The sequence below is a fragment of the Uloborus diversus genome, chromosome 2 (assembly GCF_026930045.1).
Source record: "Uloborus diversus isolate 005 chromosome 2, Udiv.v.3.1, whole genome shotgun sequence".
Classification (NCBI taxonomy): domain Eukaryota; kingdom Metazoa; phylum Arthropoda; class Arachnida; order Araneae; family Uloboridae; genus Uloborus; species Uloborus diversus.
In genome coordinates, this window is record NC_072732.1 from 65,181,079 (window position 1) to 65,205,681 (window position 24,603).

A 24,603-nucleotide genomic window follows, 5' to 3' on the forward strand; every position below is an offset into this window, starting at 1 on the left:
AAGTAAAAAGAAGCGGTACACAGCAGATTTTTTCGAAAACTCAGTATTAAAATTATTCTTTATTTCAATAATACAATTAAATTACACAATATTGCAGAGACTGCTCAGTTTTTTATATGAATATTAAAAAATAAGGGTAAAAACTGATGCAGATGAACTCCTTTTTTTCTGTTGGAATAGATTAAAACTCTTTAAGCATTGAGAACTTTTAGTTCAGGTTAAACCAAAAGTTCTGCAAACCATTTCAGTAAATATTTAATTAAGTATTTCAAATTGAAAAAAAAAAAGTTATTTATTAGAAATATAAGTCAATAATAAAAGATATCACATGTTCTTATGTAATAAATGATCAATTAACTAGCCAGATTACTAAAAATATCTTTAGCTGAATTACAAAGCCATATTTTGATGTAATTAATTTAACAGCAAACTGAAAATGTTAAAATTTTCCTACTTTTTCAAAAAGTTGAACACTACTTCTGTTAAGGAACATAAAAAAAATTGTATGTAATGATTTTAGTGCAGGATAATATTTCAGAACTTTTTATTTTCAATTATGAAACAAAACTGATGACAAATGATCAAGCAGTTCAGCACAAACAGGAAAGTGATCCAGCCACAGTACAGTTAAAATTAGCAAAATGCTATTATTGTCCTTAAAATTTCAATACGTTACTACGAAAGTTATTTAACAAAAAGATCAATGCAAATTGTCATTTTTCTTTTGATCATTGAAGTAGACCACGCTAATTTGATTTTACAACAAATATACAAGCTTTCCGAAAACAACTCAATATGAAAAAATTCATATAACAACTAATAAAAAGCTTCAATTAAAAAACTATCTACAATTCACATGGTATTATAAATGTTCATCTTGGCATAATTAAATAAACAATATACACAAAAATTCGAGTATGCCTGATGAGCTTTTATTCTGTTACTTTTTTTTCAAATCATGAGAAGTTCGAAAGCGAAATTCAAAACAATTCATTCAAGGAATTGCATTGTTGAATGTCATTTTCACAGAGAATATTTTCTTCCGAAACTATAAAAAGATCCAGAAAATGAAGGCAGTTACACTTTTTACTTGCGTCTCCTAAACATACCACCTATGTTTTGACCCTTTCTTTGGCATTTCACACCAGACCCTTCAAACTGGTACATTGCTTCCGTATTATGATCTACTACTGCTTCTGTATTACGGTCACGTGCACGCCTCCTCTCCTCTGTACTATTTATACTTCGCATTCTAGTAGATCGCACCGAAGTCGGCCTTCCAACTTCCCTTTCATCTACTTCCTCCTCCTCTTCCTCGTCTTCCTCCTGTACTTTCGTAGTCGTTGGAACTACTTCTTGTGACCAGAACACAGGAACCTCTTGTTTTGCCGTTTGAGATTTAGTGAGTTCTTCATTTAACAACACATTTGTAGGGGATACAGTTGTCGTGATGGAGCTTGAAGCAGAATCGGAAGTAGTATGTTGAGTGTCAGAAGAGCTGCCGTTATTTGGCGACATAAAAGTAGGTCCTAAAGGTTCTTCTACGATAAGTTCTGAGGGCACAACAGGGATTTCTTGGGCAGGCTGTTTCGAAGAACTACTAGCATCATCTGATGGTGCTGGTGGTGGAGGACTAGGATGTTGAGGAATGCTAGGACTATTCGCTTGCCATGATTGTGTTTTGTCCTCAGGTGGAGGGCTTTCACCATCTTCTGACATATCTTGATCTTCTGCATCCTGTTACAAGTGTTGAAAATCGATAATACAATCTGCATTTTTTACATAACAGAAACAGCATTTTGTAGAAAGAATATTAAGAAATAAATACTTAAGAAGAAAAAAAATTAAGAATTCATTAATTATCACAGGAAGAACATAGAATTTACGTGCTACTATTGACAATAAAGAATATATGCAAGCAGGGATAATTGCGAGTTCATGAAAAAATACCTGAAAACTAAGTGAAAAATTGAGGAGAGGGGGAGGGGGATTAGTGTTTGACTTGAATACAATCAATCAGCAAAATTCTTCATATTATAAAACTTCAAAAAGAGTGAGTTTCAAAATAATGCTACAAAACATATTTTAAAAAAAGAAAAAAAAAAGGGTTATACATAAGAAGAAGAAGAAAAAAAAAAATGTTGCTTATTTAGGAAAGTGAAATTCATTCATTAAATGAGCCTACAATGCCATTATTGGGTTTTTGTGCCCCTAGTTACCTTTCAGCTTCAGCAGAGTATTTTTTCATAGTTCTTATGATGCATTCTTTAAAATACTTAGCTCAAAATAAAACTAGCATTTTAGTGTGGAACTATGTGCGTGTATTGTGACTTAATAATATATTATAAAATTTCTTGTGTCAATTTGTTAAGTGTCATGGGACAGTAATTTTAACTTTTAAGATTCTTCCCAGTTGAAATTTGTGACAATGAAAACATGATATTTCATAAAATTAAGTTTGAGAATAAAATGTAAAAAAAAAAGAACAAGAAAACCAGGGGTGCCCACCTAAGAGGGGTCATGGCGCAGGCTGTGCCTTTGAAGTTTTTAGAGGTGGTTGTTTTGAGGGGTATTTTAACTTTTTGGGGGGAAATTCTTGATTTGGGGGGCTTTGCAATATTTAGGTGGGTGCAACCTTGCTTTTATTTGGGGTGGGCACCTCTGAGAAAACAATACGAAAGCAATAAGTAAAATTATGAATTACACCTCTCATAATCCTAATAATAAAAATGCAAAATAAATAGCCCAAATGAAAAAGAGGAGCAAAAAAAAGGGCTTTAAAAACAATTTCCCAATAGAAACTAATGACGGCAAATGTAATTTGAAAGAATCAAAATTTCATTTCAGAATTTCATTTATTCTAACTGTATCTTTTGAAATCAATCATTTAAATTCTTAATCAGTGACAAACTGAAAACAGATATAATATTAAAAACTAAGACCAGGGTTCATACATACACTTGTGGTTAAAAAAAATTCCCCGACATTTCCAGGTTGTCTTTTAGAAAATTCCAGGTTACTCGCTTCATTCAAAATTAAGTTTAAATAACAATATTTTCAAAATAATTAAAACTGTTTAAAGTAGCAATGCATAAGAACTAAAACTTTTCCCCTTAGATTTAAAAAAAAAAAAAACGAGATTTCTTTCCATGTTTTTCTCTCAAAATTATTTATTATTATTTTACATTTTGTTCAAATTGTTTTCATTAATTTACTACTTGTTGAATGCAAAGTACGTTCAACTTATTTCAGCGTTTCTTCAATGCCAAGTGTCGTGCGCAATGTTAGCGTTTTGCTGTAATTGAGCAGCAATCTTTTAGCATCTGCTTTTGGTTCACAAAACTTCTTTTTAGTTTCTTATTAGCATATGACACAAAACATATTGAGCAAAATACAAAGCTATTTTTCAGTACAAATATAATTAACTTGTTGCATTGATTGGCATACCATATAATGCATAATAACAGAAATCAACATCTGCCGATCATAGACTGATGTCAATAATCATCTTTTTTTTTCTTTCACATATTAAAGGATGCTTGATTAAAATTTTCCTTTTCAAGAAAATAATTAGTTTTTAAACATTCATAATTAGTTGCACATTTTATGTTACTTTCAATAGATTACATTGAGATAAACATCCCACGAAGGGGTGAGGAAATCCTTTGACCTTGGGTGGCAAGTAAAGCAAAGAGAGGGGAGGGAAGGTGAGTCAGTGATTGCACATGTTTCACTGAGGAGAGGATTGCTGATCCATGTGGGCGAGCAAGCCTTATCGCGTTGGAGCGAAGGGGTCAGGAAGAGGAGGCAGCCAAAGTACTAGTAAGGGAGGGGGATGGATGTCTAGTTTTGTAAAGGGAATTTACCATCCCCCCTCACAAAAGTGGGTTGCTCGGTCAAGCAACATAATTGAAAATTTGTCTCTTAGCTCTTAATTTTATTCTTTACACACAACGTCGCGTTGCATCTTTTGCTGTCGTTCGTGCGTTTTTGGCTTATCTTTTTTTTACAGAATTTTTTCACAAAATTGCTGTTGAAGTGGCTCCTTAGCAATTGAAAAGTTATACTACAGCCTTTAAGTTTAAGTTAATAAGTGCAGAAGCAATCGGAAATCGTCTAGCTGCCAGGGAATTAGGCATTGATGAGAGATGCGTTTGCAGCTGGAAATCGGATAAATTAACCATCAAGTGATGGCGAATTGAGGGATGTCGAAGGCAAAAAGTGCAAAATGGGGATTTAAAAAAATATTTCTTCATCGATAATTAAAAATACTAACAAGAAACAAAAAAATATTTATTTACATTTAATCTAGCTTTCTTTACTACTGATTGTGCTTTTAAGTTTTTTAATGTTGGGTGCTTGCTTATGGAAGGTGCGGCACTTACACCGTGTGCAGCTCTTACTCCCGAAAATACCGTACTTCTATCTTGCAAACAACCAAATATGGCGACTAAGTGAAGAATGTAAGATAATAGGTAGATCTCTGAATGTGTAACATAAATGTAGTTATAAATAATTAATAATCTTTAAAAAACTACAATTAAGACAAAATAGTCAGTTTTTAGCACAAAAGCATCTAAATCAATTAGAATAAAAAAATGTTCTGAAGAAAATAATTATGATTTATCTGGAAAAAAGGAACATTTTGCGTTGTTTTCAATAGTTTGCATTGCAATAAACAGCTAATGCCGTTTTCGGAAACTTAGCCACTTAAAGTCTTGTGTACTTCCACCTTGGGAATGACCAAATATGGGGGCTACGCCAACAATTCAGAATTAGTTTTCTGAATTTGTAGCATGAAAACAATTTAAAAATAATAAATCTTCACAAAACTACAATTCAGTAAAAAAAAAAAAAACAATTTGCAGCACATTTTGAGTCATTTTCATTAGTTTGCCGCTGAAGAAAACATCCAATTCTACTTTGTTTACGGAAACTTAAACATTTAGGCATCGTCTCTACTTTCATCTTGTGAATGACCAAACATGGCGACTATGTTACGGGTGCAGCTGAAAAGACTTTCCGAAAAACAAAAAACGATTTTAATCAATCGACCCTCTCATCCTAAGGCTTGTGCTTCAGAAGCAGTAAATTGTCTTCTCCCCTGCTGAATTTGTGCATAATTCCTATTCACGCAAGGAAGTTTTTGTCTGGGGAACTCATGAGGGCCAAATATGGCGACTGCGAAAGTTCTTTTGGGTCACCACTTTTTTATTGCCAGCGTCATTTTACCTCAAAATTTTTACAATTTTTTTCAGGACACATAGATAAAAACGAAGATTAGATCTCATGTTAAAAAATTACATGGGAAAAATTGGAAAAAAATGGGGGGGGGGGGGAGGGGGGAATTGGAAAATTCTCTGACTTTTCCCTGACATTTTTAACTATGTCATTTTCTCTGACAATTATAGCTTTCCCTGGTTTTCTTGGAGCGTACGAACCCTGAAGAATACAAATAAAAAGACATATCACAATCACTATTGTTGGTGTAAAAAAGTTTCGAAGCTTTTCTTTAAGATGAAAGTTATAATATTCTTCAAAATTTCACTGATTGAATCTGGCATTTTGGCCCATCAATAAGTTGATTCCAATTTTTACTTTTATTTTGTTTATAGCTTTAGACTCTGTAGAGGCTTAGGGGAAAAAAAAAAATCAAGGGAACAATATGGAAAAAATATCAAGACAAAAATCAGGTTATGATTAATATTTTTTAATGTGTGTAGTGTACATATATAATGATACTTACAAAATGTTGGACTTTATATTATCTTCATATATCAATTGTATTTCATCATCAGATGTTGTAATCTAGTTTACTGGTGCATATTTTTTTTTTAAACAGGTAATCATGGCCGGATAAACTTTTATTTATGCCCCCCCCCCCCCCCGTTTGACAAACCGAAGCAGGGTCTGCCCTAAGCATTCCCCACAGCACCAAATATAATATTGTAAACTTAACTCTGATTTGGCAATAAGAAAATTCTCAGAAGTTTCAAAAAAAAAAAAAAAAAAAAAAAAAAGTTTTCTACACAATCCTCAAAATTATTATTAAATTCTGCAAAAAAAAAAAAAAGAATTTAATGTTATGCATTGTTGTTAAGTGTTTAGTAAACTTAAGTGCATGCTGCATATAAGCACTTGCAAAGCATATTATCTAAAATTATTCCTTTGCTTTTGGATTGAAGTTTTCAGAAAAAAATTTAAAAATTCATAAATTTATTAAATTTAAGTCTTTGACTAACACTTTTGGGATTAGGCTAAGACTTAAGATTCGGCTAATTTGTTGGCTATCAATTTGAAATCTTTATCGCAGATCCTGATGAAGGATGAGTTAAGCTTGAGGCCGGGAGTGTTCTCCCAAAAATTTTTAGAAATTTAGGTCCTTAAAAGCAATTTTAGAATCTTTTTTTAATAGAGGTGATTGGCGACTCTAGAGAAAAAATTTTTTGAAATGGAAGATCAAAAATTTGTAGGACATTTTTTTTTATGATGTAAGGGAATTAGATGGAGTTTAGGCATTCATTCATAGACAAAGAGTTAACACTATGTACACACATGCTAAAACAAAACCAAAATAAATAAAAAAAATATTCTTACACTCTTACACATGATGCATTATTTTATTATTTCTACACTTTAAAACTGAAAACGAAATTTTAAGAATTAAAACATTCAATATTGAGAAACACTTTGGATTTCATTTTTTTTCCACCCAAGTTAACATAAACATACACATTAATAACTTATATATGAGTTTACACAATGGTCATTCTAAGAGCAAAGAACATAGGTTTCCCTGAATGTTTTATATTAAAGATAATTAAGCAATAATCAGTAAGTTATTGCCCTTAAGCCAGGACTAATGCAGAACTACAAGCAATATACCAACAGCCCGGTTATGACATCCAGAGATTTTAGTTTCATCACTGTTATGGACTCAGTCTGGAATGTGAATAACAGAAAATAAACAACGTTTTATAGCACAAAATTTGCAGATTAATGCCACAACGGCATTTATTATTTTATTTCTACAATGTAGAATAGTCAATAATTGAGCAGGTGGCATATGTTCTCTTATTGAAACTGAGGACAAACTAGGAGGACAACGGCTTGATGATGCTACATGTGTTAAAGAGTGTGTGCGACTCTACACATGTCCCTCTCCTTTTTATCCATGAGGGCAACAAAAACTTTGCAATCTGGTATATAAAAATTGTATAAAAGGGAAGGACACTATAGAAAAAGGATTGGCTTTGCACGGTCTACCTCAAAACTATAAGTTATGTCAAGTGACGCCTGTTCAGCAATCGGGCTTTAATTACAGAAGAAAAAATATTGCAAAAGGTTGGCAGTTGCACGACCAAATTTTTCACTAAGAATAATAAAATAAAAAATGGGTAAATACAATTTAGATAACTTAGAAAATTATTTGCCTATTTTCAAAACAGAAAGAACTGATTGAGAATAATTGTTTGCCTTCACTAAAGAAGTGATCTCTTCATATATGGGTTAAATATACTCAGTAAATTAACGCCCATTAGCCAGGGCTAAAGCAGGAATACATGAAATACACCGCCAGCTCAGTCATTTCCAGCCGAGGACTGCAGTTTCGTGCTTATTAGCACTCATCAGCCCAGCATAGGAAAGTGACTGAGCTGGAGATGGAAAACCTCTTAAGGAAGCCAAGAGTGCCAAACAAACTGGTAGCTAATACAGAATTAGCACAGACAAGATGAGTGACCAAAGCAATGGTTTGGCTCAACTCGAAGATTGAAGGCAAGGCATAGTATACTCAGTAAATTACCGCCCATTGGCCGGCTAAAGCAGAAATACATGAAATGCACCGCCAGCTCAGTCATGAGTGCTAATAAGCACGAAACTGCAGTCCTCGGCTGGAAATGACTGAGCTGGTGGTGTATTTCATGTATTTCTGCTTTAGCCCGGGTTAATGGGAGGTAATTTATAGGGATCGACCGATGGCATTTTTTGGCCGATGGGCCGATGCCAATTGTTGACCGATTGTTTCCTCCAAATGGCCGATTGCCGATGCCGTTGGCAAAAAAAAAAAAAAAAAAATCAAACAGAAATAAATTGATAAGATTGCCAGGGATTTAAAGGATCATTGATTCATTTCACTTTACTTCCTTTCTATGAATAAAGAATTGTAATCACAAAGAAAAAAAAAACAGATTTCGACCTAAATTTCTATTTTACTATTACCAAATTTATACTTCACAAGTTTTTTCGGCACATCTGTACATACATATGTACCCAAGAATATATAGATAACCAAATATCCATTTTGAACGCTTCCTCAGTTAATTATCACAAATTCTCTTGTGATGTCTTCATGCGCGTAAACTTGCGTCACTCAAAAACGTTATGAAATAGTAAATTGAAAACTAATACGTACGTAGTATGATCTAAAAGTTCGAGGTCAAGTTGTATAAAACCTTACCCTGAATAGTTCACATTACCGAAGCATATATCTATCTACAAAATAGTCACCTTGAACGATTATGCACTTCTGCCAACGTTCCTATAGCTTTTAGAAGCACTCCTGGAAGACATTTTTCGCAAATTCCTGTAAGGCCTCTTGCGCTGCTGCTTTAACTTCATCGTGGGGAAGAAGGCAACTTTCATGTTGAGGATGCACGGTTCGATTGGTCAATACTCTGATATGACAAACAAATTACATAACGTTTCATCGGACTTAAGCTCCGTGTGACTTTTACCTGTTCCCAGCAAAAAAATATTTGCATAGACGTGGCTTTTTTCTGTCAGGAGAAGATGAAGCTGCATCATAGAAGGTAGCGAAAAATGACTTCCAGGAGTGTTTCCAAAAGTTATATGAACACTGGCAGAAGTACATAGTCCCTTAAGGCGACCTTTTGAAGGTGGATGTGCTTCGGTAATGTGAACTATTCTGGGTAAGATTTTATACAGCTTGTCCCCGAACTTTTGCATCGTACTACGTACAATCTGTATAGGGTGTAGTTATGCTTCTCCTTTTTTGACTGCTGTATGATGAAAGAAAGAACAATAGCCAAAAAAAAGAAGGAAGAAAAACAAAGAGACTGTTTAATAATCAATTGATTTTTTTTTTTTTTTTTTTAAATTGAGCGTATAACTAAGATTTCAGTAATATTGTAATAATGTATGAATTTAGGTACACTAAACATAGTTAAAAGAAATTAAATTACGTTGTTTAATCATTCAAAAAAAAAAAAAAAAAAGAATAGAACTATGAAACCGTCAACAAATGAAGGGGCCAAGGACGAAAGTTGGTCACAAACAAAGACCTCGTTGATCGAGTTGACCAAACTGTAAGAAGCAATAGCAGGTTTATGATTACGAACCTATCCAATCAGTTTCTTGAGATTTCAAGGTCAGCCCTATACACTATCGTAACTGACAAGTTAGGTCACAAAAAACGCCGTGAAAACCCATCTCAAATCACTGGCAGAAAACTTCTATGAAGAAGGTATTAAGAAGCTTGTACCCAGGCATGAAAAATGCCTCAATTTAAATGGCGATTATGTTGAAAAGTAACTAATAATGTACCTAACTTTTGATAATAAATTTATTTAACTACTCTCACTAGTTTTATTTTTATACCACATCGGAAGTTGATAAAAAAACAGCCCTCGTATATATATACACACACACACACATATATGTATTCTTTGTTTTATTTATATAGATAACTAGCTACATTGCCCAGCTTTGCATGGTCTACCTCAAAAATAAAAGTTCTGTCAAGTGATGCATGTTCAACAATCAGGCTTCAATTAGGGAGGGGAAAAAAAATGAATTTCCCGTCAAAATAATCATTCTTGAAGAAAGAAAATGTCAAATCGAAAATTCCTGAATAAATTAAATGCAACACCTAAAATCCAAAAGAAAAAAGATAAATCGCCAAATAATAATCAAAAGGGAAAATTTTAAACTCAAAATAAAAACAAATTTTTTTTTTAGACACAGTCGAGAAAAAAATGTGGCAACCTTCTGAGTTGTTTTCACGTTAATTTAAAATGAGATCACACAAGGCTTAATGATGCTTTTTAATATTTTCCTGGTGATTTTACAGCCTTTTTTTTGGCAATTTGAAGGAAATGAATGAACCTTTTGGGTATTTTTGGCGGGCTTCGAATGGCCCCAAAATTGAACTGGTCAGATAATTATTTTGGGTAGAAAAAGCCATTTAATGCCATTTTCGGGTCTTAAAATGAAAATTCAAACCATTTGCTACTTTCTTGGCGTTTGAAAACCCCCCATACGTTCCTTCTTGGGTGCCCAAGTACCTTCCTGCCAAATTTGGTCCAGCCCCGACGAAAACTGGATTTGTATAGGGAACATATAAACATACACACATATTCTTCATTCTATTTATATAGATTTTTTGGTTGATGCAATGGATTGAAAAATATAATTCTGATTTACATTTGATCGGAATTCGTACATACTTAAAATTTTAGAAAAGAGGTTTTTATACTTTTCGCAAGATGAGTTTAGAAAAAAAATAAATAAAACCCACGGAAAAATACAAAATAAAGGTGTTTTCAAAAACTCATAAAAAAATAAAACTGCTGTTCCTTCGAATTCTTTTAATCATATTTAGAATTAAATTTTCTACACTTGAGTACAAGAAATATATTGCTGGCACACTTGGTTTGGGGTCTGTAGTGTAAAAAGTGCTAAAAATCACACAAAACATTAAATAAGTTTTTTCTAATTAAATTATCGAAAAATCAAGTTCCGAAGTGCAAAACATCGGCAAAATTTGTCCCTGTATACCAAATTTTGTCTTTTTAAACCTTACCGTTTTCAGAGTAAGCGCGCCACACACATAAACAAACATCTTACTTTATTACATGTATAGATACTGCCATAAACCTGGCTATATGTCTAAATGTTGAAGAGGGTTGTTTCTTTTTTTAATATTTTTTGCACTTGAAAAGTTAATCACAATAAAATACAAAAGCTTGTTGAGATTGTTAATTTTATCACAAAATACAGAAAATGAATATAGTAGCTTGCAGTAAGTGCTAGAGCATCATGAAGCAATTGAAATATTACGCCATGCGGCAATTTAGGAGAACGTGTATGGTTTATTAGATCAAAAACTTCCTCACTTTTAGAACGACCCTTGTGTACGAAATATAACTTTGACAAAAATTTAAAATCACAATACCTCATCTGGACAGAGTTCAAATGCTTTGGCTAAAGTTATTCGAGCAGTATGAGATCTTTCTAAGAAATATCCATTTGATGTTTCATTTGACTGTGCTGGGGGTGACCAATTATTGTAGCCATACTGAGCATTTGCTGGATACGGCCTCTGAAATGAAAATAACAGATTATGAAACTTTTTACAAGTATGAAATATGTAACAATAAAGGACACAAAAACACACAATATGAACACATTATCTTGATGTTTCATGTAAATTATAAATAAAAATACAGTGGAAAACGTTTAACACAAAACTGAAGGGACCAAAAAAAAAAAACTTCATGTTAGAAATATTTCATTAAATGTACAGTATACGGTCTGGACCACTATATCGCTTCCTGTTAACCGATTTTTCATGCTAAGCGTTTTCGTGTTAAACATAATCCTTTCCCCTCTAATGTATATCCTTTCTCCTGTTTTACTTAATTACTTAAAAGGTGAAATAATGTTAAAAATGTACAGAATACTCAACCTTAGAATAAAAGAGAAATTGACTAAAGTACAAAAAAAAAATCACTAGAAACAGGGTTACAGCAAAATTAAACATCAAACTTGAACCTCAAAGAAAAGAAATACATACCCTCTCTAGTTCATCATTCAACCATTCCACAGCACTTGTCCATTTTCGCTTTAAATCACCATTACTTTGCAGCATTTGAGCAGCAGCAGGACATGAAACAAACAACGTGACCATACACTTAATGCACTGATATGCTCTTTTCTGATGATGATTTTTGCTACGCTGGATAGTATCAAAAAGGCCATCACGATCATCAGGAATTCCTGTAAATAAGACTTTTTTAAAGTAAAGAAATTGAATTTTGAAAATAAAAATTTGTGGTAATTTCATCTGTAGCATTCCAGACTTAATTTTACAGATCATGCTTTGCTCAAAACATCAGAACTACATAAAATACAATGCCAGCTCAGTCATTCATTCAAGGACTGCAATTTCGTGCTTATTAGCACTCATCAGCCCTGAATAGGAAGTGACTGAGCTGGAGGTGGAAAACCTATTGAGAGAGCAAAGGTAGCCAAACAAACTTGTAGCTAATATAAAATTAGCACAGACCAGATGAGTGACAGAAACAATGGTTCTGTTTAACATATCAAAACTGTTAAATAATAACAATGTTTACATAGCACACTCATAACCAGAGTTTCAGAGTCAGAAGGAAAATAAGACTCCGACTCTGGGAATTTCCGAGCTTTCAACTCCCGCAAAAGCAGTTTTACTATAACTCAACAACAGGGTGGCGACAGGAACTGTGAAAAAAAGTTCCCTGACTTTTCCCTGATTTCCCGATTAAGTTCACCAAATTTCCCTGATTTACGTTACCAATGATAATGGTTTTCTTTCTTTGCCCTACTTGAAATCCATAGTATGTTTGTATAAAATGCAGTATTTTAAACGTTTTAAGTTGTGTAAAGTTGTTGAACTAAATGTATATTTTTAAAAAATGCTACTTTTTTAATAAAATGGTTAAAAAAAACATATCAAGTCATTTTTTTGGGGGGGGGGGGGGGGAAACCCTACAAAATAGTATATTAAATTTTTCTACAATGGAAAGATTATAGAGAATTAAAAAAAAAAAAAATACTTTACTTCCAGAAACCACTTAGCATAAGAATTTTAAGAAACTATTAAAATCACTCTTAAAAACATATGTGTATTTATGATAGAACTAAAAAGTAATTGAAATTATTTTGAACTAAATTTTCAAACAGTATAATAATTGTTGCAAGAATAACAAGCAAAAGTGAAATAATAGAAGTAATGTAGTTATTCTTATATAACTAATTGACATATTTATGCAAAACAGATGAAACCATTTGACATCCATTTATATGGAGCTTTTCACTAATCAAGAACATAGATTTTAATGAATGAATGCAGCATTTTAACAATAAAAAATAAAGATATTTACTTAAGTTACTTAGTTAACTCTATTTCAAATGATTTCAGTATGTAATGAAAAAAAAAATCTTACATCGCTTTTGTAACAAAGTTTGAAATGCAAGGGGGAAAAAAAGGAATAAGAAAGCAATTAGTTAATTTCAAAATATATAAAAGAAGAATACAACTTGGTTATAAAATAAAAGAATCACTTAAGTCCGAAGAAAAGAAAACCTTTATAATCTGCGGTGATAACAAATAATATAACGGCAAAAAACAAAGTTTTTTTTATTGAAAGTTCAATTTTATCAATCAAATTAAAAACAGGAAGAAGTAATAATTTTTAAGCTTTTATAGTATTAATTCAAAAACCAAAGATTCCTTCTTGAAATTCTGATTACAGTATGCTAATTACTTCAAGACAATGGAATAAAGGCAAAGGAGCTAAGGCATTAATGAAGGCTTCCTCTTTGCCTGTATGGTTGTTTATTTTACGTATCATTGAAAGCGTAAAAGGAAATTTTAAGCTAGGTAAAATAAACAACCTAACAGACACAGAAACAATCTTAGGAAGTTCATCCTGTGAGGAATAAGTAAGATTCAATACTTTGACGTTGAAGAAAAAAAATGCACAAATATGCGGCAGTGCATAATCACACCTCATTAATTTTACTTTTTTTTTGAGCAGATAATTGGCGAAAAATGCGTAGGGAATTAAAATAATTAATTTTGTAAAGCAAAAAAAATTTTTTTCCTTCATAAAATCAATTTTCCCTGATATTTTGTTATTTTTTCAAAATTCCCTGATATTTCCCTGACTTTTCCCTGATTAATAAAGTTCCCTGACTTTTCCCTGATCTCCCTGATTTCCCTGATCTGTCGCCACCCTGAACAAGCACTGGTAGAGTTATGGACTTAGAAGAAAAATGAGAGTATAACTCTTGGAATTTTACACCTTTTTGGATGGCAACCACACAGTGGGAAAAATTGCATTATTCTGCAGCATTGAATATTTCATAATTAATTTTCAGTATGATCCCATTGCTGTCTCGTTCTGAAATTTTTACCATGTGTATTCCACATTAGTAAGTAAAATTTTGCATTCTTTCTTAAATTCATAAAAGGAATAATTATGCCAATTTTCATCAAAATAGGAGATTATGAATGTGAATCTAATTTTTTGGGTTGATTTGACAAGGAATGACCCTACTATTAACGGCTATGTTTATTTTGTTTACATTACTATAAGGTTTTGATAACTCAACGTGATTGCTATTTTAAAGTCCTGAAATCCATCAAATCCTAAAATCTGTCCAATGTCTGGTACAAAACTATGCAGAGTTTAGGCTCCTTACTGTACCACTTACGAGGGGATGGTAAAAACTCGTTTTTCCAAAAAAAAAAATTGAAACATGGTTCTTATGTGCATTAAGGGCGCTGAATCCGTTGGCAGAACGTAATTTTTTGCAACTTTCTACTTTTCAACGTATGTATACTGCCGTGTGCAGGTAAAGGGCAGTAACTACAGATTTTTCATTTTTCATTTTTTTGCATTTTTGTCATCTACTGTACGATATCTTTATTGTACAAGCTCGCTTATTTGGTTTCCGTTGAAAAAAGGCGCAAAAAAGACTTCTAATTCCAACATTTCCCTATTGTTTGCATTGAATCCGAAACGCGTTTCTTCAAATATCTCGAAAACTCATTTCTGCAGATACTGCCGTTTACCTGCACACGGCAGTATAATTGAAATATGGCATCTAATGGTGCATTCCGATGGTGTAAATTTCAGTGTATTGGACAGGATCTGGGAAATTTTCACGCACCTTTTAATTATTAGAACTAAACTGGGACTACTTCATACATGGGCAGCAAATTTAATGCTAGGATTGAAAACTAAGACCAGAGAGAGAGATTACCAATTACTATGGGAAAGTCTTGTAAGTTTTGTATAGCTAACTATTGCAATTTACGCCATTAAAACATGCCATTATATGCTAGATTTTAAACGTGTATATCTCGAAAATGGGAAAGTTGTGAAAAATTAGACCCCACCATGGGATTTAGTGCCTTTGATAAGAAAACCTATCAACAATCGAATTTTAAAATGTTTTCTAAAAAAACAAGTTCATACTGTCCCCCTGCTAGCAATATTAATACATATAAAATTTTTGAAACATTGTTATCTTAGGTGTACAAAGCAAGCTATTTTTTACTGTGTTTTATATTTAGTATCAATAATCTGATTTTAATTCAGGTATTTTCACGAAGAGAAAAATTTTTTTTACACTAAGGGGCTTTTCCCTCTGCTCGCTAACACTCACCAATCCCCGAAGATTGCTTCACAATCTTATTTGATTGGCACAGATTCAAATTGTCAATTAAAAAGAATCAGATTAAAAATGCATTATGAGCTCCCTTTGGATCAAAAGCACCCCTTCCCCGGGTTTAAAAATAACTTGTATCAACTTGCAGAGTCATAAGGGCTAAGAGGCTCATAAGCATTGAAAAGCTGCAGTTTTGTACGTTTGAAAAGTTGCTTTCATATTCGTGGTCTCTATCAATATAATTTGCTCTTTAGCTCGGGGCTTGAATTAAGTTGAACCTAAGATTTTCCGTTAAAATCGAAACCCTTAAAGTTTGAGAATAAGAAAGAAGAAACATGCGCATCGAAAAGACGTAACCATGGCAGCGTCAAATAAAACATCAATAGTTTTAGTGGAGATGAGATTATTCTAATTTGATTTTTAACAGCTTGTAACTTATTTTCCTTTGGAGATAGAAGCTTAATTTTTTGACCATAGGTCGAGTTAGATTAGGAGCAAAAAAAGTCGCTCTTTTCAGTGATGTCAAAAAGATAACTGTAGGACAATTCCTTCGCTTTTTACTGATAGATTTAATGAAGAAGGTAGTGCCTAAATTTTAGCTAAGCCTAAAAAAGTTCGAGCTAAAAACGCTAATAACTTCCGCTGAATTTAAGTTACAGCATTGAAACAAATTGAGTAGAACACTGAAAATTCTAACCTTTCCAACGATATATAATATTAATATGTGCAATTAATTTTTTACCCCTTTAATAGGCAACAATAGGAAATTTACGCAAAAATTGAGCTTATAAAATTAATTACAAAAAAAAAAAAAAAATCAAATTTAAAAAATAAAACCCCAGGTGCACACTCACTGGGCTCTAAGTACTTTTGTACAAAATTTCAAGGCTGTAGGTGCTATGGGGTCTCCTGGACGCATGTCTGCCACAGACTTCCTTCCAGAATTTCTTTGAAACATTACTTATATTTACTATAAAAAGGATACAGCATTTTTCACTTGATAAAAATAAAAAACAGTAGCAAATAAGAATATTCTTACCTTTTAAAGCATTGTGTATCCGATGATTCTGCCAGGAATCATCTAGCAACATCATATGTAATAATAAATCCAAATAAGGTCTAAGCTCATAAGTATAAGAATAGGACACCTGCCATAACAGTTCATTTAACACCATGGAAGAAAAATGAGGATTCTCCCAGGAACAGAACTGTAAATTCAAACACAGCACTGTCAAAATGAATTCAATTGTGAAACACAGTTGAAAGAAAAATTTGGCATTTTTTGGAAAAGTTGTGATGTAATTAGAGATGTAATGAATAGTGTTTCGAAAGTATAGTGTACTGAATATTCAGCTAAAAGCTAGACAGAATATTGAATATACTCAGCAGTCGAATAGTAACCTTTAAGAAAATTCAGTAACAAAATAATCCTCATATATGTATAATTTTCTGCAAAAATCTGTAGAATTTCTGAAACTATCTTAATGTTTTGCCCAAATTTTGCAAGTTTATTTAAGTTTAAAATGAATCCAAAGTTTCTGCAAGTGACGCAGGAAATTCTGACATTTTGCTCAAATTTTCTGTCGATTATGCATAATTTGCAGAATTTCTTCTAATTTGAAGAAATCTGCAGAATTATATCTTTATGTGGAAGATATATACAGAAAATCTGCAGTTTCTGTAAATTATACAGAAATTTCTAGAATATCTGCAGAAAATTTGTCTAAAATGTCCTCTCTCATTTGAACGGAATTGTTCTGCAGCTCATGCATCTGTTCTGCGATGCACATCGCAAATTTAATAGTATTCTGCTTTGGGGGTGCTCATGTAATAAAGTTTACAACTTAAACAATTAGTAACAACTAGAAAATGGAACTTTTTATAATACTGCCATGGGAAGGTACCTGCAGAAGAGAGTTGAGGTATTTGAAGAAACCTGTTTTAGATTTCATACCAACAGGGATATATTGGAATTTGACGTTTTTTCGTGCTTTAATTTCAGCGGGAACTAAGTAAGTAAACTTTTACAATAAAGCTAAAATAAAATAGATAACAAAAATGAAAACAAATGAAAAATTTACAGATCCCTTTACCATTTCACAGTAGAATAATAAATAGTTACATACAATTTCATGTTATTATTCTTTCTTAAAAATTCACCTGAAAAAAAATCTTCAACAACATTTAAAACAACCAAATGTACTCCATTAAAAGGCTCGATGCATTTGTCCAAATATTTGACATTCACATTTCTGTTGATTAGATATTCAGTAGAAGTGCCGAATAGGTCGAGTACCAAATAGTGACCGAATATTCGTTGTTTACCTAAATGTAACCTAACATTATTCATACATTTGAAATGCAAAATTGTTTGTTTGCCATAAGTAAAATGAAGCCAATTTTCTTCTGTTAAAAAAGGAAGAATTTTAAGGTATATGAGTTTGTTAAAAATCATTATGAAAAATTTCATTTTTTTTCTCACATTTTAAAAAATTGAGAATAATATTGTAGGTAAAACTTGAGACTCTTCCCGAGGGGGTAAGATAGAAACTGAAACTAGGAAAAACATTGGATGAATTTTAAGTAAATCAAAAACTTTGGTTTGTATGCTTGATGATTATTAATTGAATGAGAAGATTCTTACATGAAAATTTTCATCTGATACTCAAAACTTTAAATATCTAGCAAACAGTGAAAAACTAAGTAAATAAGCTGCTGCAAATAATTAATAGTTTAATAATTTGCTTTAATATTTAATGGACAAGTTTAATACGCTCTTTTTAGTTTTGTTTATTTCATTATCAAAGAATCATAACTTTAAAGTTACGTTTCAAAAGTCAAATTTTAGATGTGAAAATAATTTTGTGAGCTTAACTAAGAAATCAACCATACTTCAAACAATAAGAATGAATTTATACATTGAGTTGCATTCAAAACTTTATTCAAAGAATTACCTTTAACAGCCTCAAGGTATCGTCTGAATTATTAGCATCTTCAATAATTTTTTTTAGATAGCTGTTGGGGGAGAAAAAAAAGACATTTTAACAACTAACAGTTAATTGTTCAAGTTGGAAAAAAAGAATACAATATTTTATTATAACCTAAGCTTAAGATTAAAATCTAAACTTTTACCATCAAAGATGATTAGACTGTCCATCTGTGAATACACTATCAAATTGAGAAGGAAGTAGAATTGAAATGCTTTTTAGGAGGTGGTTTGGTAATGATTTGGGCAAGGCTTTCTACTCAAGGAAAAGCGAATATTGTTATTCTGGATAAACGTATGAAGCTTCCAGTCTATATTTTGTTACTTCAGCTAGAAACTTAGAGTCAAGTTTTACAAAATGAACAGACATTTTCAGCAAGACAATGATTCAAGCATAAAGAGTCACAAGAGACTGGACACAAAAACATAGTGCCAATGTCAATCAATGCCTTTTCCAGACATATAACTGAAAGAACATATGTGGGGGGGGGGGGGGAGTTTTTATGCAGAGAAAGCTATTTTTTTTCAGTGGTCAAATTCAAACTTCCAATTACAAGATTACAGATAGCTATTCCATGAGATATCCTTTTGAAATTGCTTGACATTGTAAAAATGAAAAAATATTTCCCTATCCCTCTTTATAACTAAGTTTATCTGTTGAAACCATTCTTTGTCAATAACAGGTAAAATGGTAACTAAAGACAGTAAATGCATAATAACTAATTTCAATGATTTATATATGTCTCTGAGAAGAAGCAAGTTCATTTTACATTAATGTGCTTCGAAATTTTTCTCCCCTTTTTCCCCCAAGGCCAAGGAATAAACAGTATTAGCTTCTTTGAGAGAATAATGTATATTTAGAATTTTATTACGAAAATAAGTTGTTAATTTTAATAAGGTAATAAACAGATCAAGTTATTTTTAAAAGCCTTAATCTGGGATCGTAAGTTACATTTGTTACTAAAACAAATAGTAAAAACTGTCATTTTTCTTTTATAAAATGAGGGCCTCACAAAAATAAGTCACTTCAGGGCCTTTGCAAGAACTAGGGCTGCCACGGCTGGTATTGCAAGTGTGGAACACTGAAAAGCCTTATTTATTAGAAACAATGTCAGTCTTACTTTTCAATTTTATGACTAGAATACTCTGATGACAACAACGTTATGCCACACCACAGTTCTGACAAAGAAAATCAGAACAGGAATACAAGAAGGCAATGTCTAAAACAACGTTTAACGCTCTCTTTAAGAATTAATATGTAACTATGCAAATAGAATTAGTGGGAGTAAGCTATTTTTAAGCACTTAGCGCATTTTGTGCAGTTTTTACAAAAATCCAAAGTGATGGACACTTTCTCTAAATTAGTGTAATGTAACCATATTCAGGGGTCTGGCCAGAGGATATTTAGGTCCGTTAACAGACCCTTCACAAAAATCCGATCAACCAAAACGGACCTTTCACAAAATCCCGATCAAACAAAACGGACCTTTCACAAAATCCCGATCAAACAAAACGGACCCTTCACAAATTGTTTATTGAAAGAGCAAATCTGAAAGCAAAACAACGCATATTTCTGTATATAAACCGATAATTTTTGGAACCTTTTTTTAAGTCAGAGGGATCAGCTGATACAAAATCGGCTAATTTTGAAGGGGGGAAAAAAAAAACGGCACTTTAGCGATGCTCCTGAAAGCGATAAATAATTGCTACTGCCAAATAAATATAATGGTTGTTTGTTTTACCACAGCTAATTAGCAGCGGTGTTGTTGTAAACTTTTCTGAAAAGGCATTGGTAAGCACTTTTCTCTGCTCATGATTTAATAAACAATAATAATATATATATGCGAAATGAACTTAGAACTGCAAAGGGAAAGTAAGGGTGAGGAAAAAATATGATCGCTACAGATAGGATTACCAACTTCAAAATTATCACCACTTAGCGTCTGGCGTTGAACCTTTATAATGACTTGATTAGAAAATATTCTCATCATTTTACCAGCTTGTCAATATTTGCGTTTTTACGGTGCAGTGCGATGTTTAGTTATTTTGGGAGAAAATTATATGGGTTTTGATTTTTCGATGCTAACAAGGATGATTAACTTTAAATAAACTCTTTTAATTACCGTTTTTTTTTCTTTAGATGTCTACATTTTGAAAATGCAATCCTTTAAATCTGATATGAGAGTCATATTTTGTTCTTTTTTCGAGCTAACTTCGCTTTATTAGGATGCAAATAAATGAAAAGTCTCTTTATTTCTGTTAGAACTCTCATTTCAAGTTTTTAAAGCAAAATTCCATTTTCTGTTATGAGTCAAAAATTAAAATGCTGAATAGATGGTTTATTTTATTTCATTTATTTATTTATTTATTTGCTTCAACTGTGTCCACAGATGTTAATGAAATGTTTATCATAGGACTCTAAAATGCAATTTTAAAATAATTTTATCAAATATTTCTTTTATAAGTCGTTTTTATACTTTTGATGCCTTCACTTTGAGAATTGCGATCTCTTTGCATCCGCTATGGGAATCCGATTTTTCGAATTTTTGATGATTATTACGCTTTGTTAAGAGGTAAACAATTGAAATACCTTTTTAATTTTGTTAAAATCACAGAGTTTATAAGTTTTAAACGAAATTCTGTGCTTTTTAAGTGTCTTGGATCAAAAAGTTGAATGCTGAACCCTATTCTGAATTTTATTTTATTTATTTATATTTTTGTTACAGTTATTTTAAATACTGTACAGAAATATTTCTAGTATAATTTAACATAATGTAGAATGGTAGATAAATATTGATACTTGAAAGAGCAATGCCTCCCCCCCTCGCCAAATATCAGAAAAACACTCCAGAATGATTTTCTCGACATAGAAGAGGAAAACACTCAACTTTATGTTTAATTGATGCAGTTTGTGCCATCTCTAAATTCTAAAATTTCGTTTTAATAATTTTTTTTTTTGCAAAATTTTTTGATTTTTCACAAAATTACTTGATTTTTCTCAAAAAACGGACCATGTGAAAAATCCTGGACAGACCCCTGATATAATGAATGCAGTAATTAGATGTAAAGCATTACAATAAGAATCATGCACATTCCAGATCATTAGCAATTTGAATAAAATTGACTTGATATTATTTTCATTTCAGGGAAAAAATGCTACAATGTATAACTGCTATGGTAATGCTTGTTTGACAAAACAGTTTTAAATAAATCAAATTACAAAAGTAAAAAAAGCAAAAAAAAAAAAAACATGATATTAATATTCATTGCTCAATGGCTCATGTGAATCACATTTTTCATTGAATAATACACAAAAATAAACATAAAATATGAATTTAAAGATAAAATTCATTGTTTACCATGTGTTATTATACAAATGGTCTGCAACTTCAGGCTGAATTGGCATTAAATACTCTTGACAAATATTATCACCCACAAAAGGATTTGGAGCTGGAGTGCCTCCCTATTAAAAATATACAGTAATTACAAGAACTTTGCAACATTTTGCACATACATTTAAAATGAAAAAAATAAATAAACTTTTAATGACCTACAAAGTTGTAAAGCAAATTACAGAAACAATTATCAATGCATGAAAACATTTAAAGTAAAAACTAATATAGTTTATAAATTATTTAACTATTACATTATAAAAAAAATGTCAATTTTCCAACTTGCAGAAACAAAATATCATTTAATTTAAGAAGCCTAAGAAAGAAGTTAAATCTGTTTATTTTACATAGTTTCATATTGCACAAAGCAAAAGTTTTTCGCAATACATTTGTTGGTGTTCTTCATTGAATCCATAAAAAACATTACTCAAAAAATTTGCCATTTAAATTTTTTTTATGCATGTAATAAAACACATTTATCTGTGCAAAATGGAATGTTATTAAACTTCGGGTGGGAGATGCACAGACATGTCTTAGAAATTTTACGGTATAGATAAGAATTAGTTGGAGAAAGCTTTGTTATTCACAAAAGTAATGAAATTATGATAAAAATACTTACATGTGAAGACTGCATTTTACAAGAAACATCACAACTACGTATTAATAAGCTAACAACTTGATATAATTTCCCTAATTCAGCATACTGATACTTAATTGGTGGGCCAGGACCCTCATCTAAAGCTACTTTCATAAAAGTTGCTGGGACATTTAACTGTAGCAACATTGTTCGCTGCAAATAAAGTAAAAAAATAAGAGAACATATTAAAATTGAAAAACAATTGAAGTAAATTATAATTATAATGCTCTACATACAAAATTGAGCACTAATAAAAATCTATTGAAAAGGAATAAATAAATCTTAACTTCAGTGTAGAAATATTTTGTGTTAAATGTCCAAAACTGCATTAAATTAACTTTTTTATCAACTAATATTGTCTCTTATTATAGTCAACTGAGCATACTTTAAAAAAAGAAAAAAAGATAGTCAAACCTTGTTATCACGACACAAAGATGTTAGGTCACTTTCTTCAAGGCTCAAACTTATTACCTATTTGTAATGTCTTTAAGTGCCTTCAGACTTCATGAAAGTGTTTTATTATGAAACTCAAGATTACCGGGATACTAAAAGCTGTTTAGATAGGATTGAACATTTCCTTACATTTGAAAGGCTTTCAGTAAAATAATGGAAACATCTGGAAATTATTGTAGGAATCTCTGATAAGTGATATTAGACTTGTGTTATTAAGTGTGTGCATGTAAGACCCTGGATGCTACATCAAGTACTAAGAGCAGGACATGTACAATAATCCTTTACTAGACTAGTTTTACCCTTTGACATGAGGGACAATTGAAAAGAATGCAGAGATGCATTCTTTTCTGATATTGTTTCTAATAAATGTTTCTAATCATTGTTATTTTCTGACATGTTGTAAGACTGACATTGTTTCTAATAAACAAGGCTTTTCAGGTGTTACTTGAGCTGCTTAGCATTCAATAGGTATAAGAGAGGACTAATAAATTTCTCTGGCATCGCTGATTGGTATAGCAACTCGGTAATACCTTACACAGGGATCATACCCTTAAGGGAGAAAAAAATTCAAGCACTTTTCAAATATCAAAAATATTTTTTAATGTAAGGGAACGTAGTATGTTGGTTAAAATATTTAAATATTTACAAGATGAAAAAGATTGAAATTTCAAACAGAAGCAATTTATCCCTGAAGTCTGAGTAAGCTCAGTGTTGCCATGGTTCCAGGAAAAAAAAAACAAACAAAACCTTATTTATGGAAATTAAACATAAAATAAGCTTACCTAAGGTAGTCTACATCAAAATAACTTTTGATTGTCAAAAATATCAAGATATTTACAAGATGCAAAAAGATTGAAATCTGAAATACAGGAAGCAATTTTCCGCGACGTTCAAGTAAATTCAATGTTGCCATGGCGTCTAAAATAATTCCTTTGTTAATTATTGAAATTAAACGAAAAATAAAACTAATCTAGGGGAGCATATGTCAAAATAACTTCTGATTGTCAAAAACATCAAAATTCATATGAGTTTTGAAAGAATTCAATCACTAAAGAAACCTTTCAAACTTTTTCAAGGGCAGACCAACCCTGTAAAAAAAGGACAAAGACACAAAATGTAAAATAAAAGACAGCAAGAGACAGTAACCCTTTTAGATTAATAAGGAACACACACCCTAAAAGAAGAGAACAATTTTAAATTTTAAAGCCTTTTTCAATGTCTTAAAGATGAAAATTAACTGTCAAATTCAAGTCAGATTATAGTCAAAAGTGAGGAGGACTTATATTTGGTATGTTTCTTACGTCTGGTAATGTTGTTATACGTTAGATTAGCAGTCGCCAGCTGCCAACTGGAGACCATTCGTTTGAAAAACCTACCAAAAAATTAAGTCCCAGTCGCCAAAAGTGGCGACCATGATCTTGTTTATTTGTTAAAAGCAATATCAAGCAAAAGAGAGAATACTTTTGAAAATGAGGCAATGTTCCAGGTTTCCATTATTCCCTGCATACTCTAGTTTGTATTACAGGTATCCAAGAACTCTAAAGGCGCCAAAAATGAACAGTATACAGGGGTCTGTCCAGGATTTTTCACAGGTTCCGTTTTTTGTGAAAAATAAAATAATTTTGTGAAAAATCATTTTTTTTTGTGAAAAATCAAATAATTAAAATTTTTTTTCT

The 24,603-nt window shown here is 31.7% G+C and overlaps 1 protein-coding gene across 1 annotated transcript in view; it reads right to left on the reverse strand.

Annotated features, from left to right (window-relative positions):
* Positions 1–527: 527 nt before the first annotated feature.
* Positions 528–24,603, reverse strand: part of LOC129235206 (probable ubiquitin carboxyl-terminal hydrolase FAF-X) — a gene marked incomplete in the record, with an annotated part of 111,185 nt that continues 87,109 nt past the window's right edge. Inside the window, 7 exon segments of the mRNA XM_054868913.1 lie at positions 528–1,737; positions 11,195–11,341; positions 11,816–12,018; positions 16,499–16,667; positions 18,414–18,474; positions 21,805–21,908; positions 22,457–22,627. Coding sequence (XP_054724888.1) covers positions 1,087–1,737; positions 11,195–11,341; positions 11,816–12,018; positions 16,499–16,667; positions 18,414–18,474; positions 21,805–21,908; positions 22,457–22,627 — 1,506 coding nt within the window.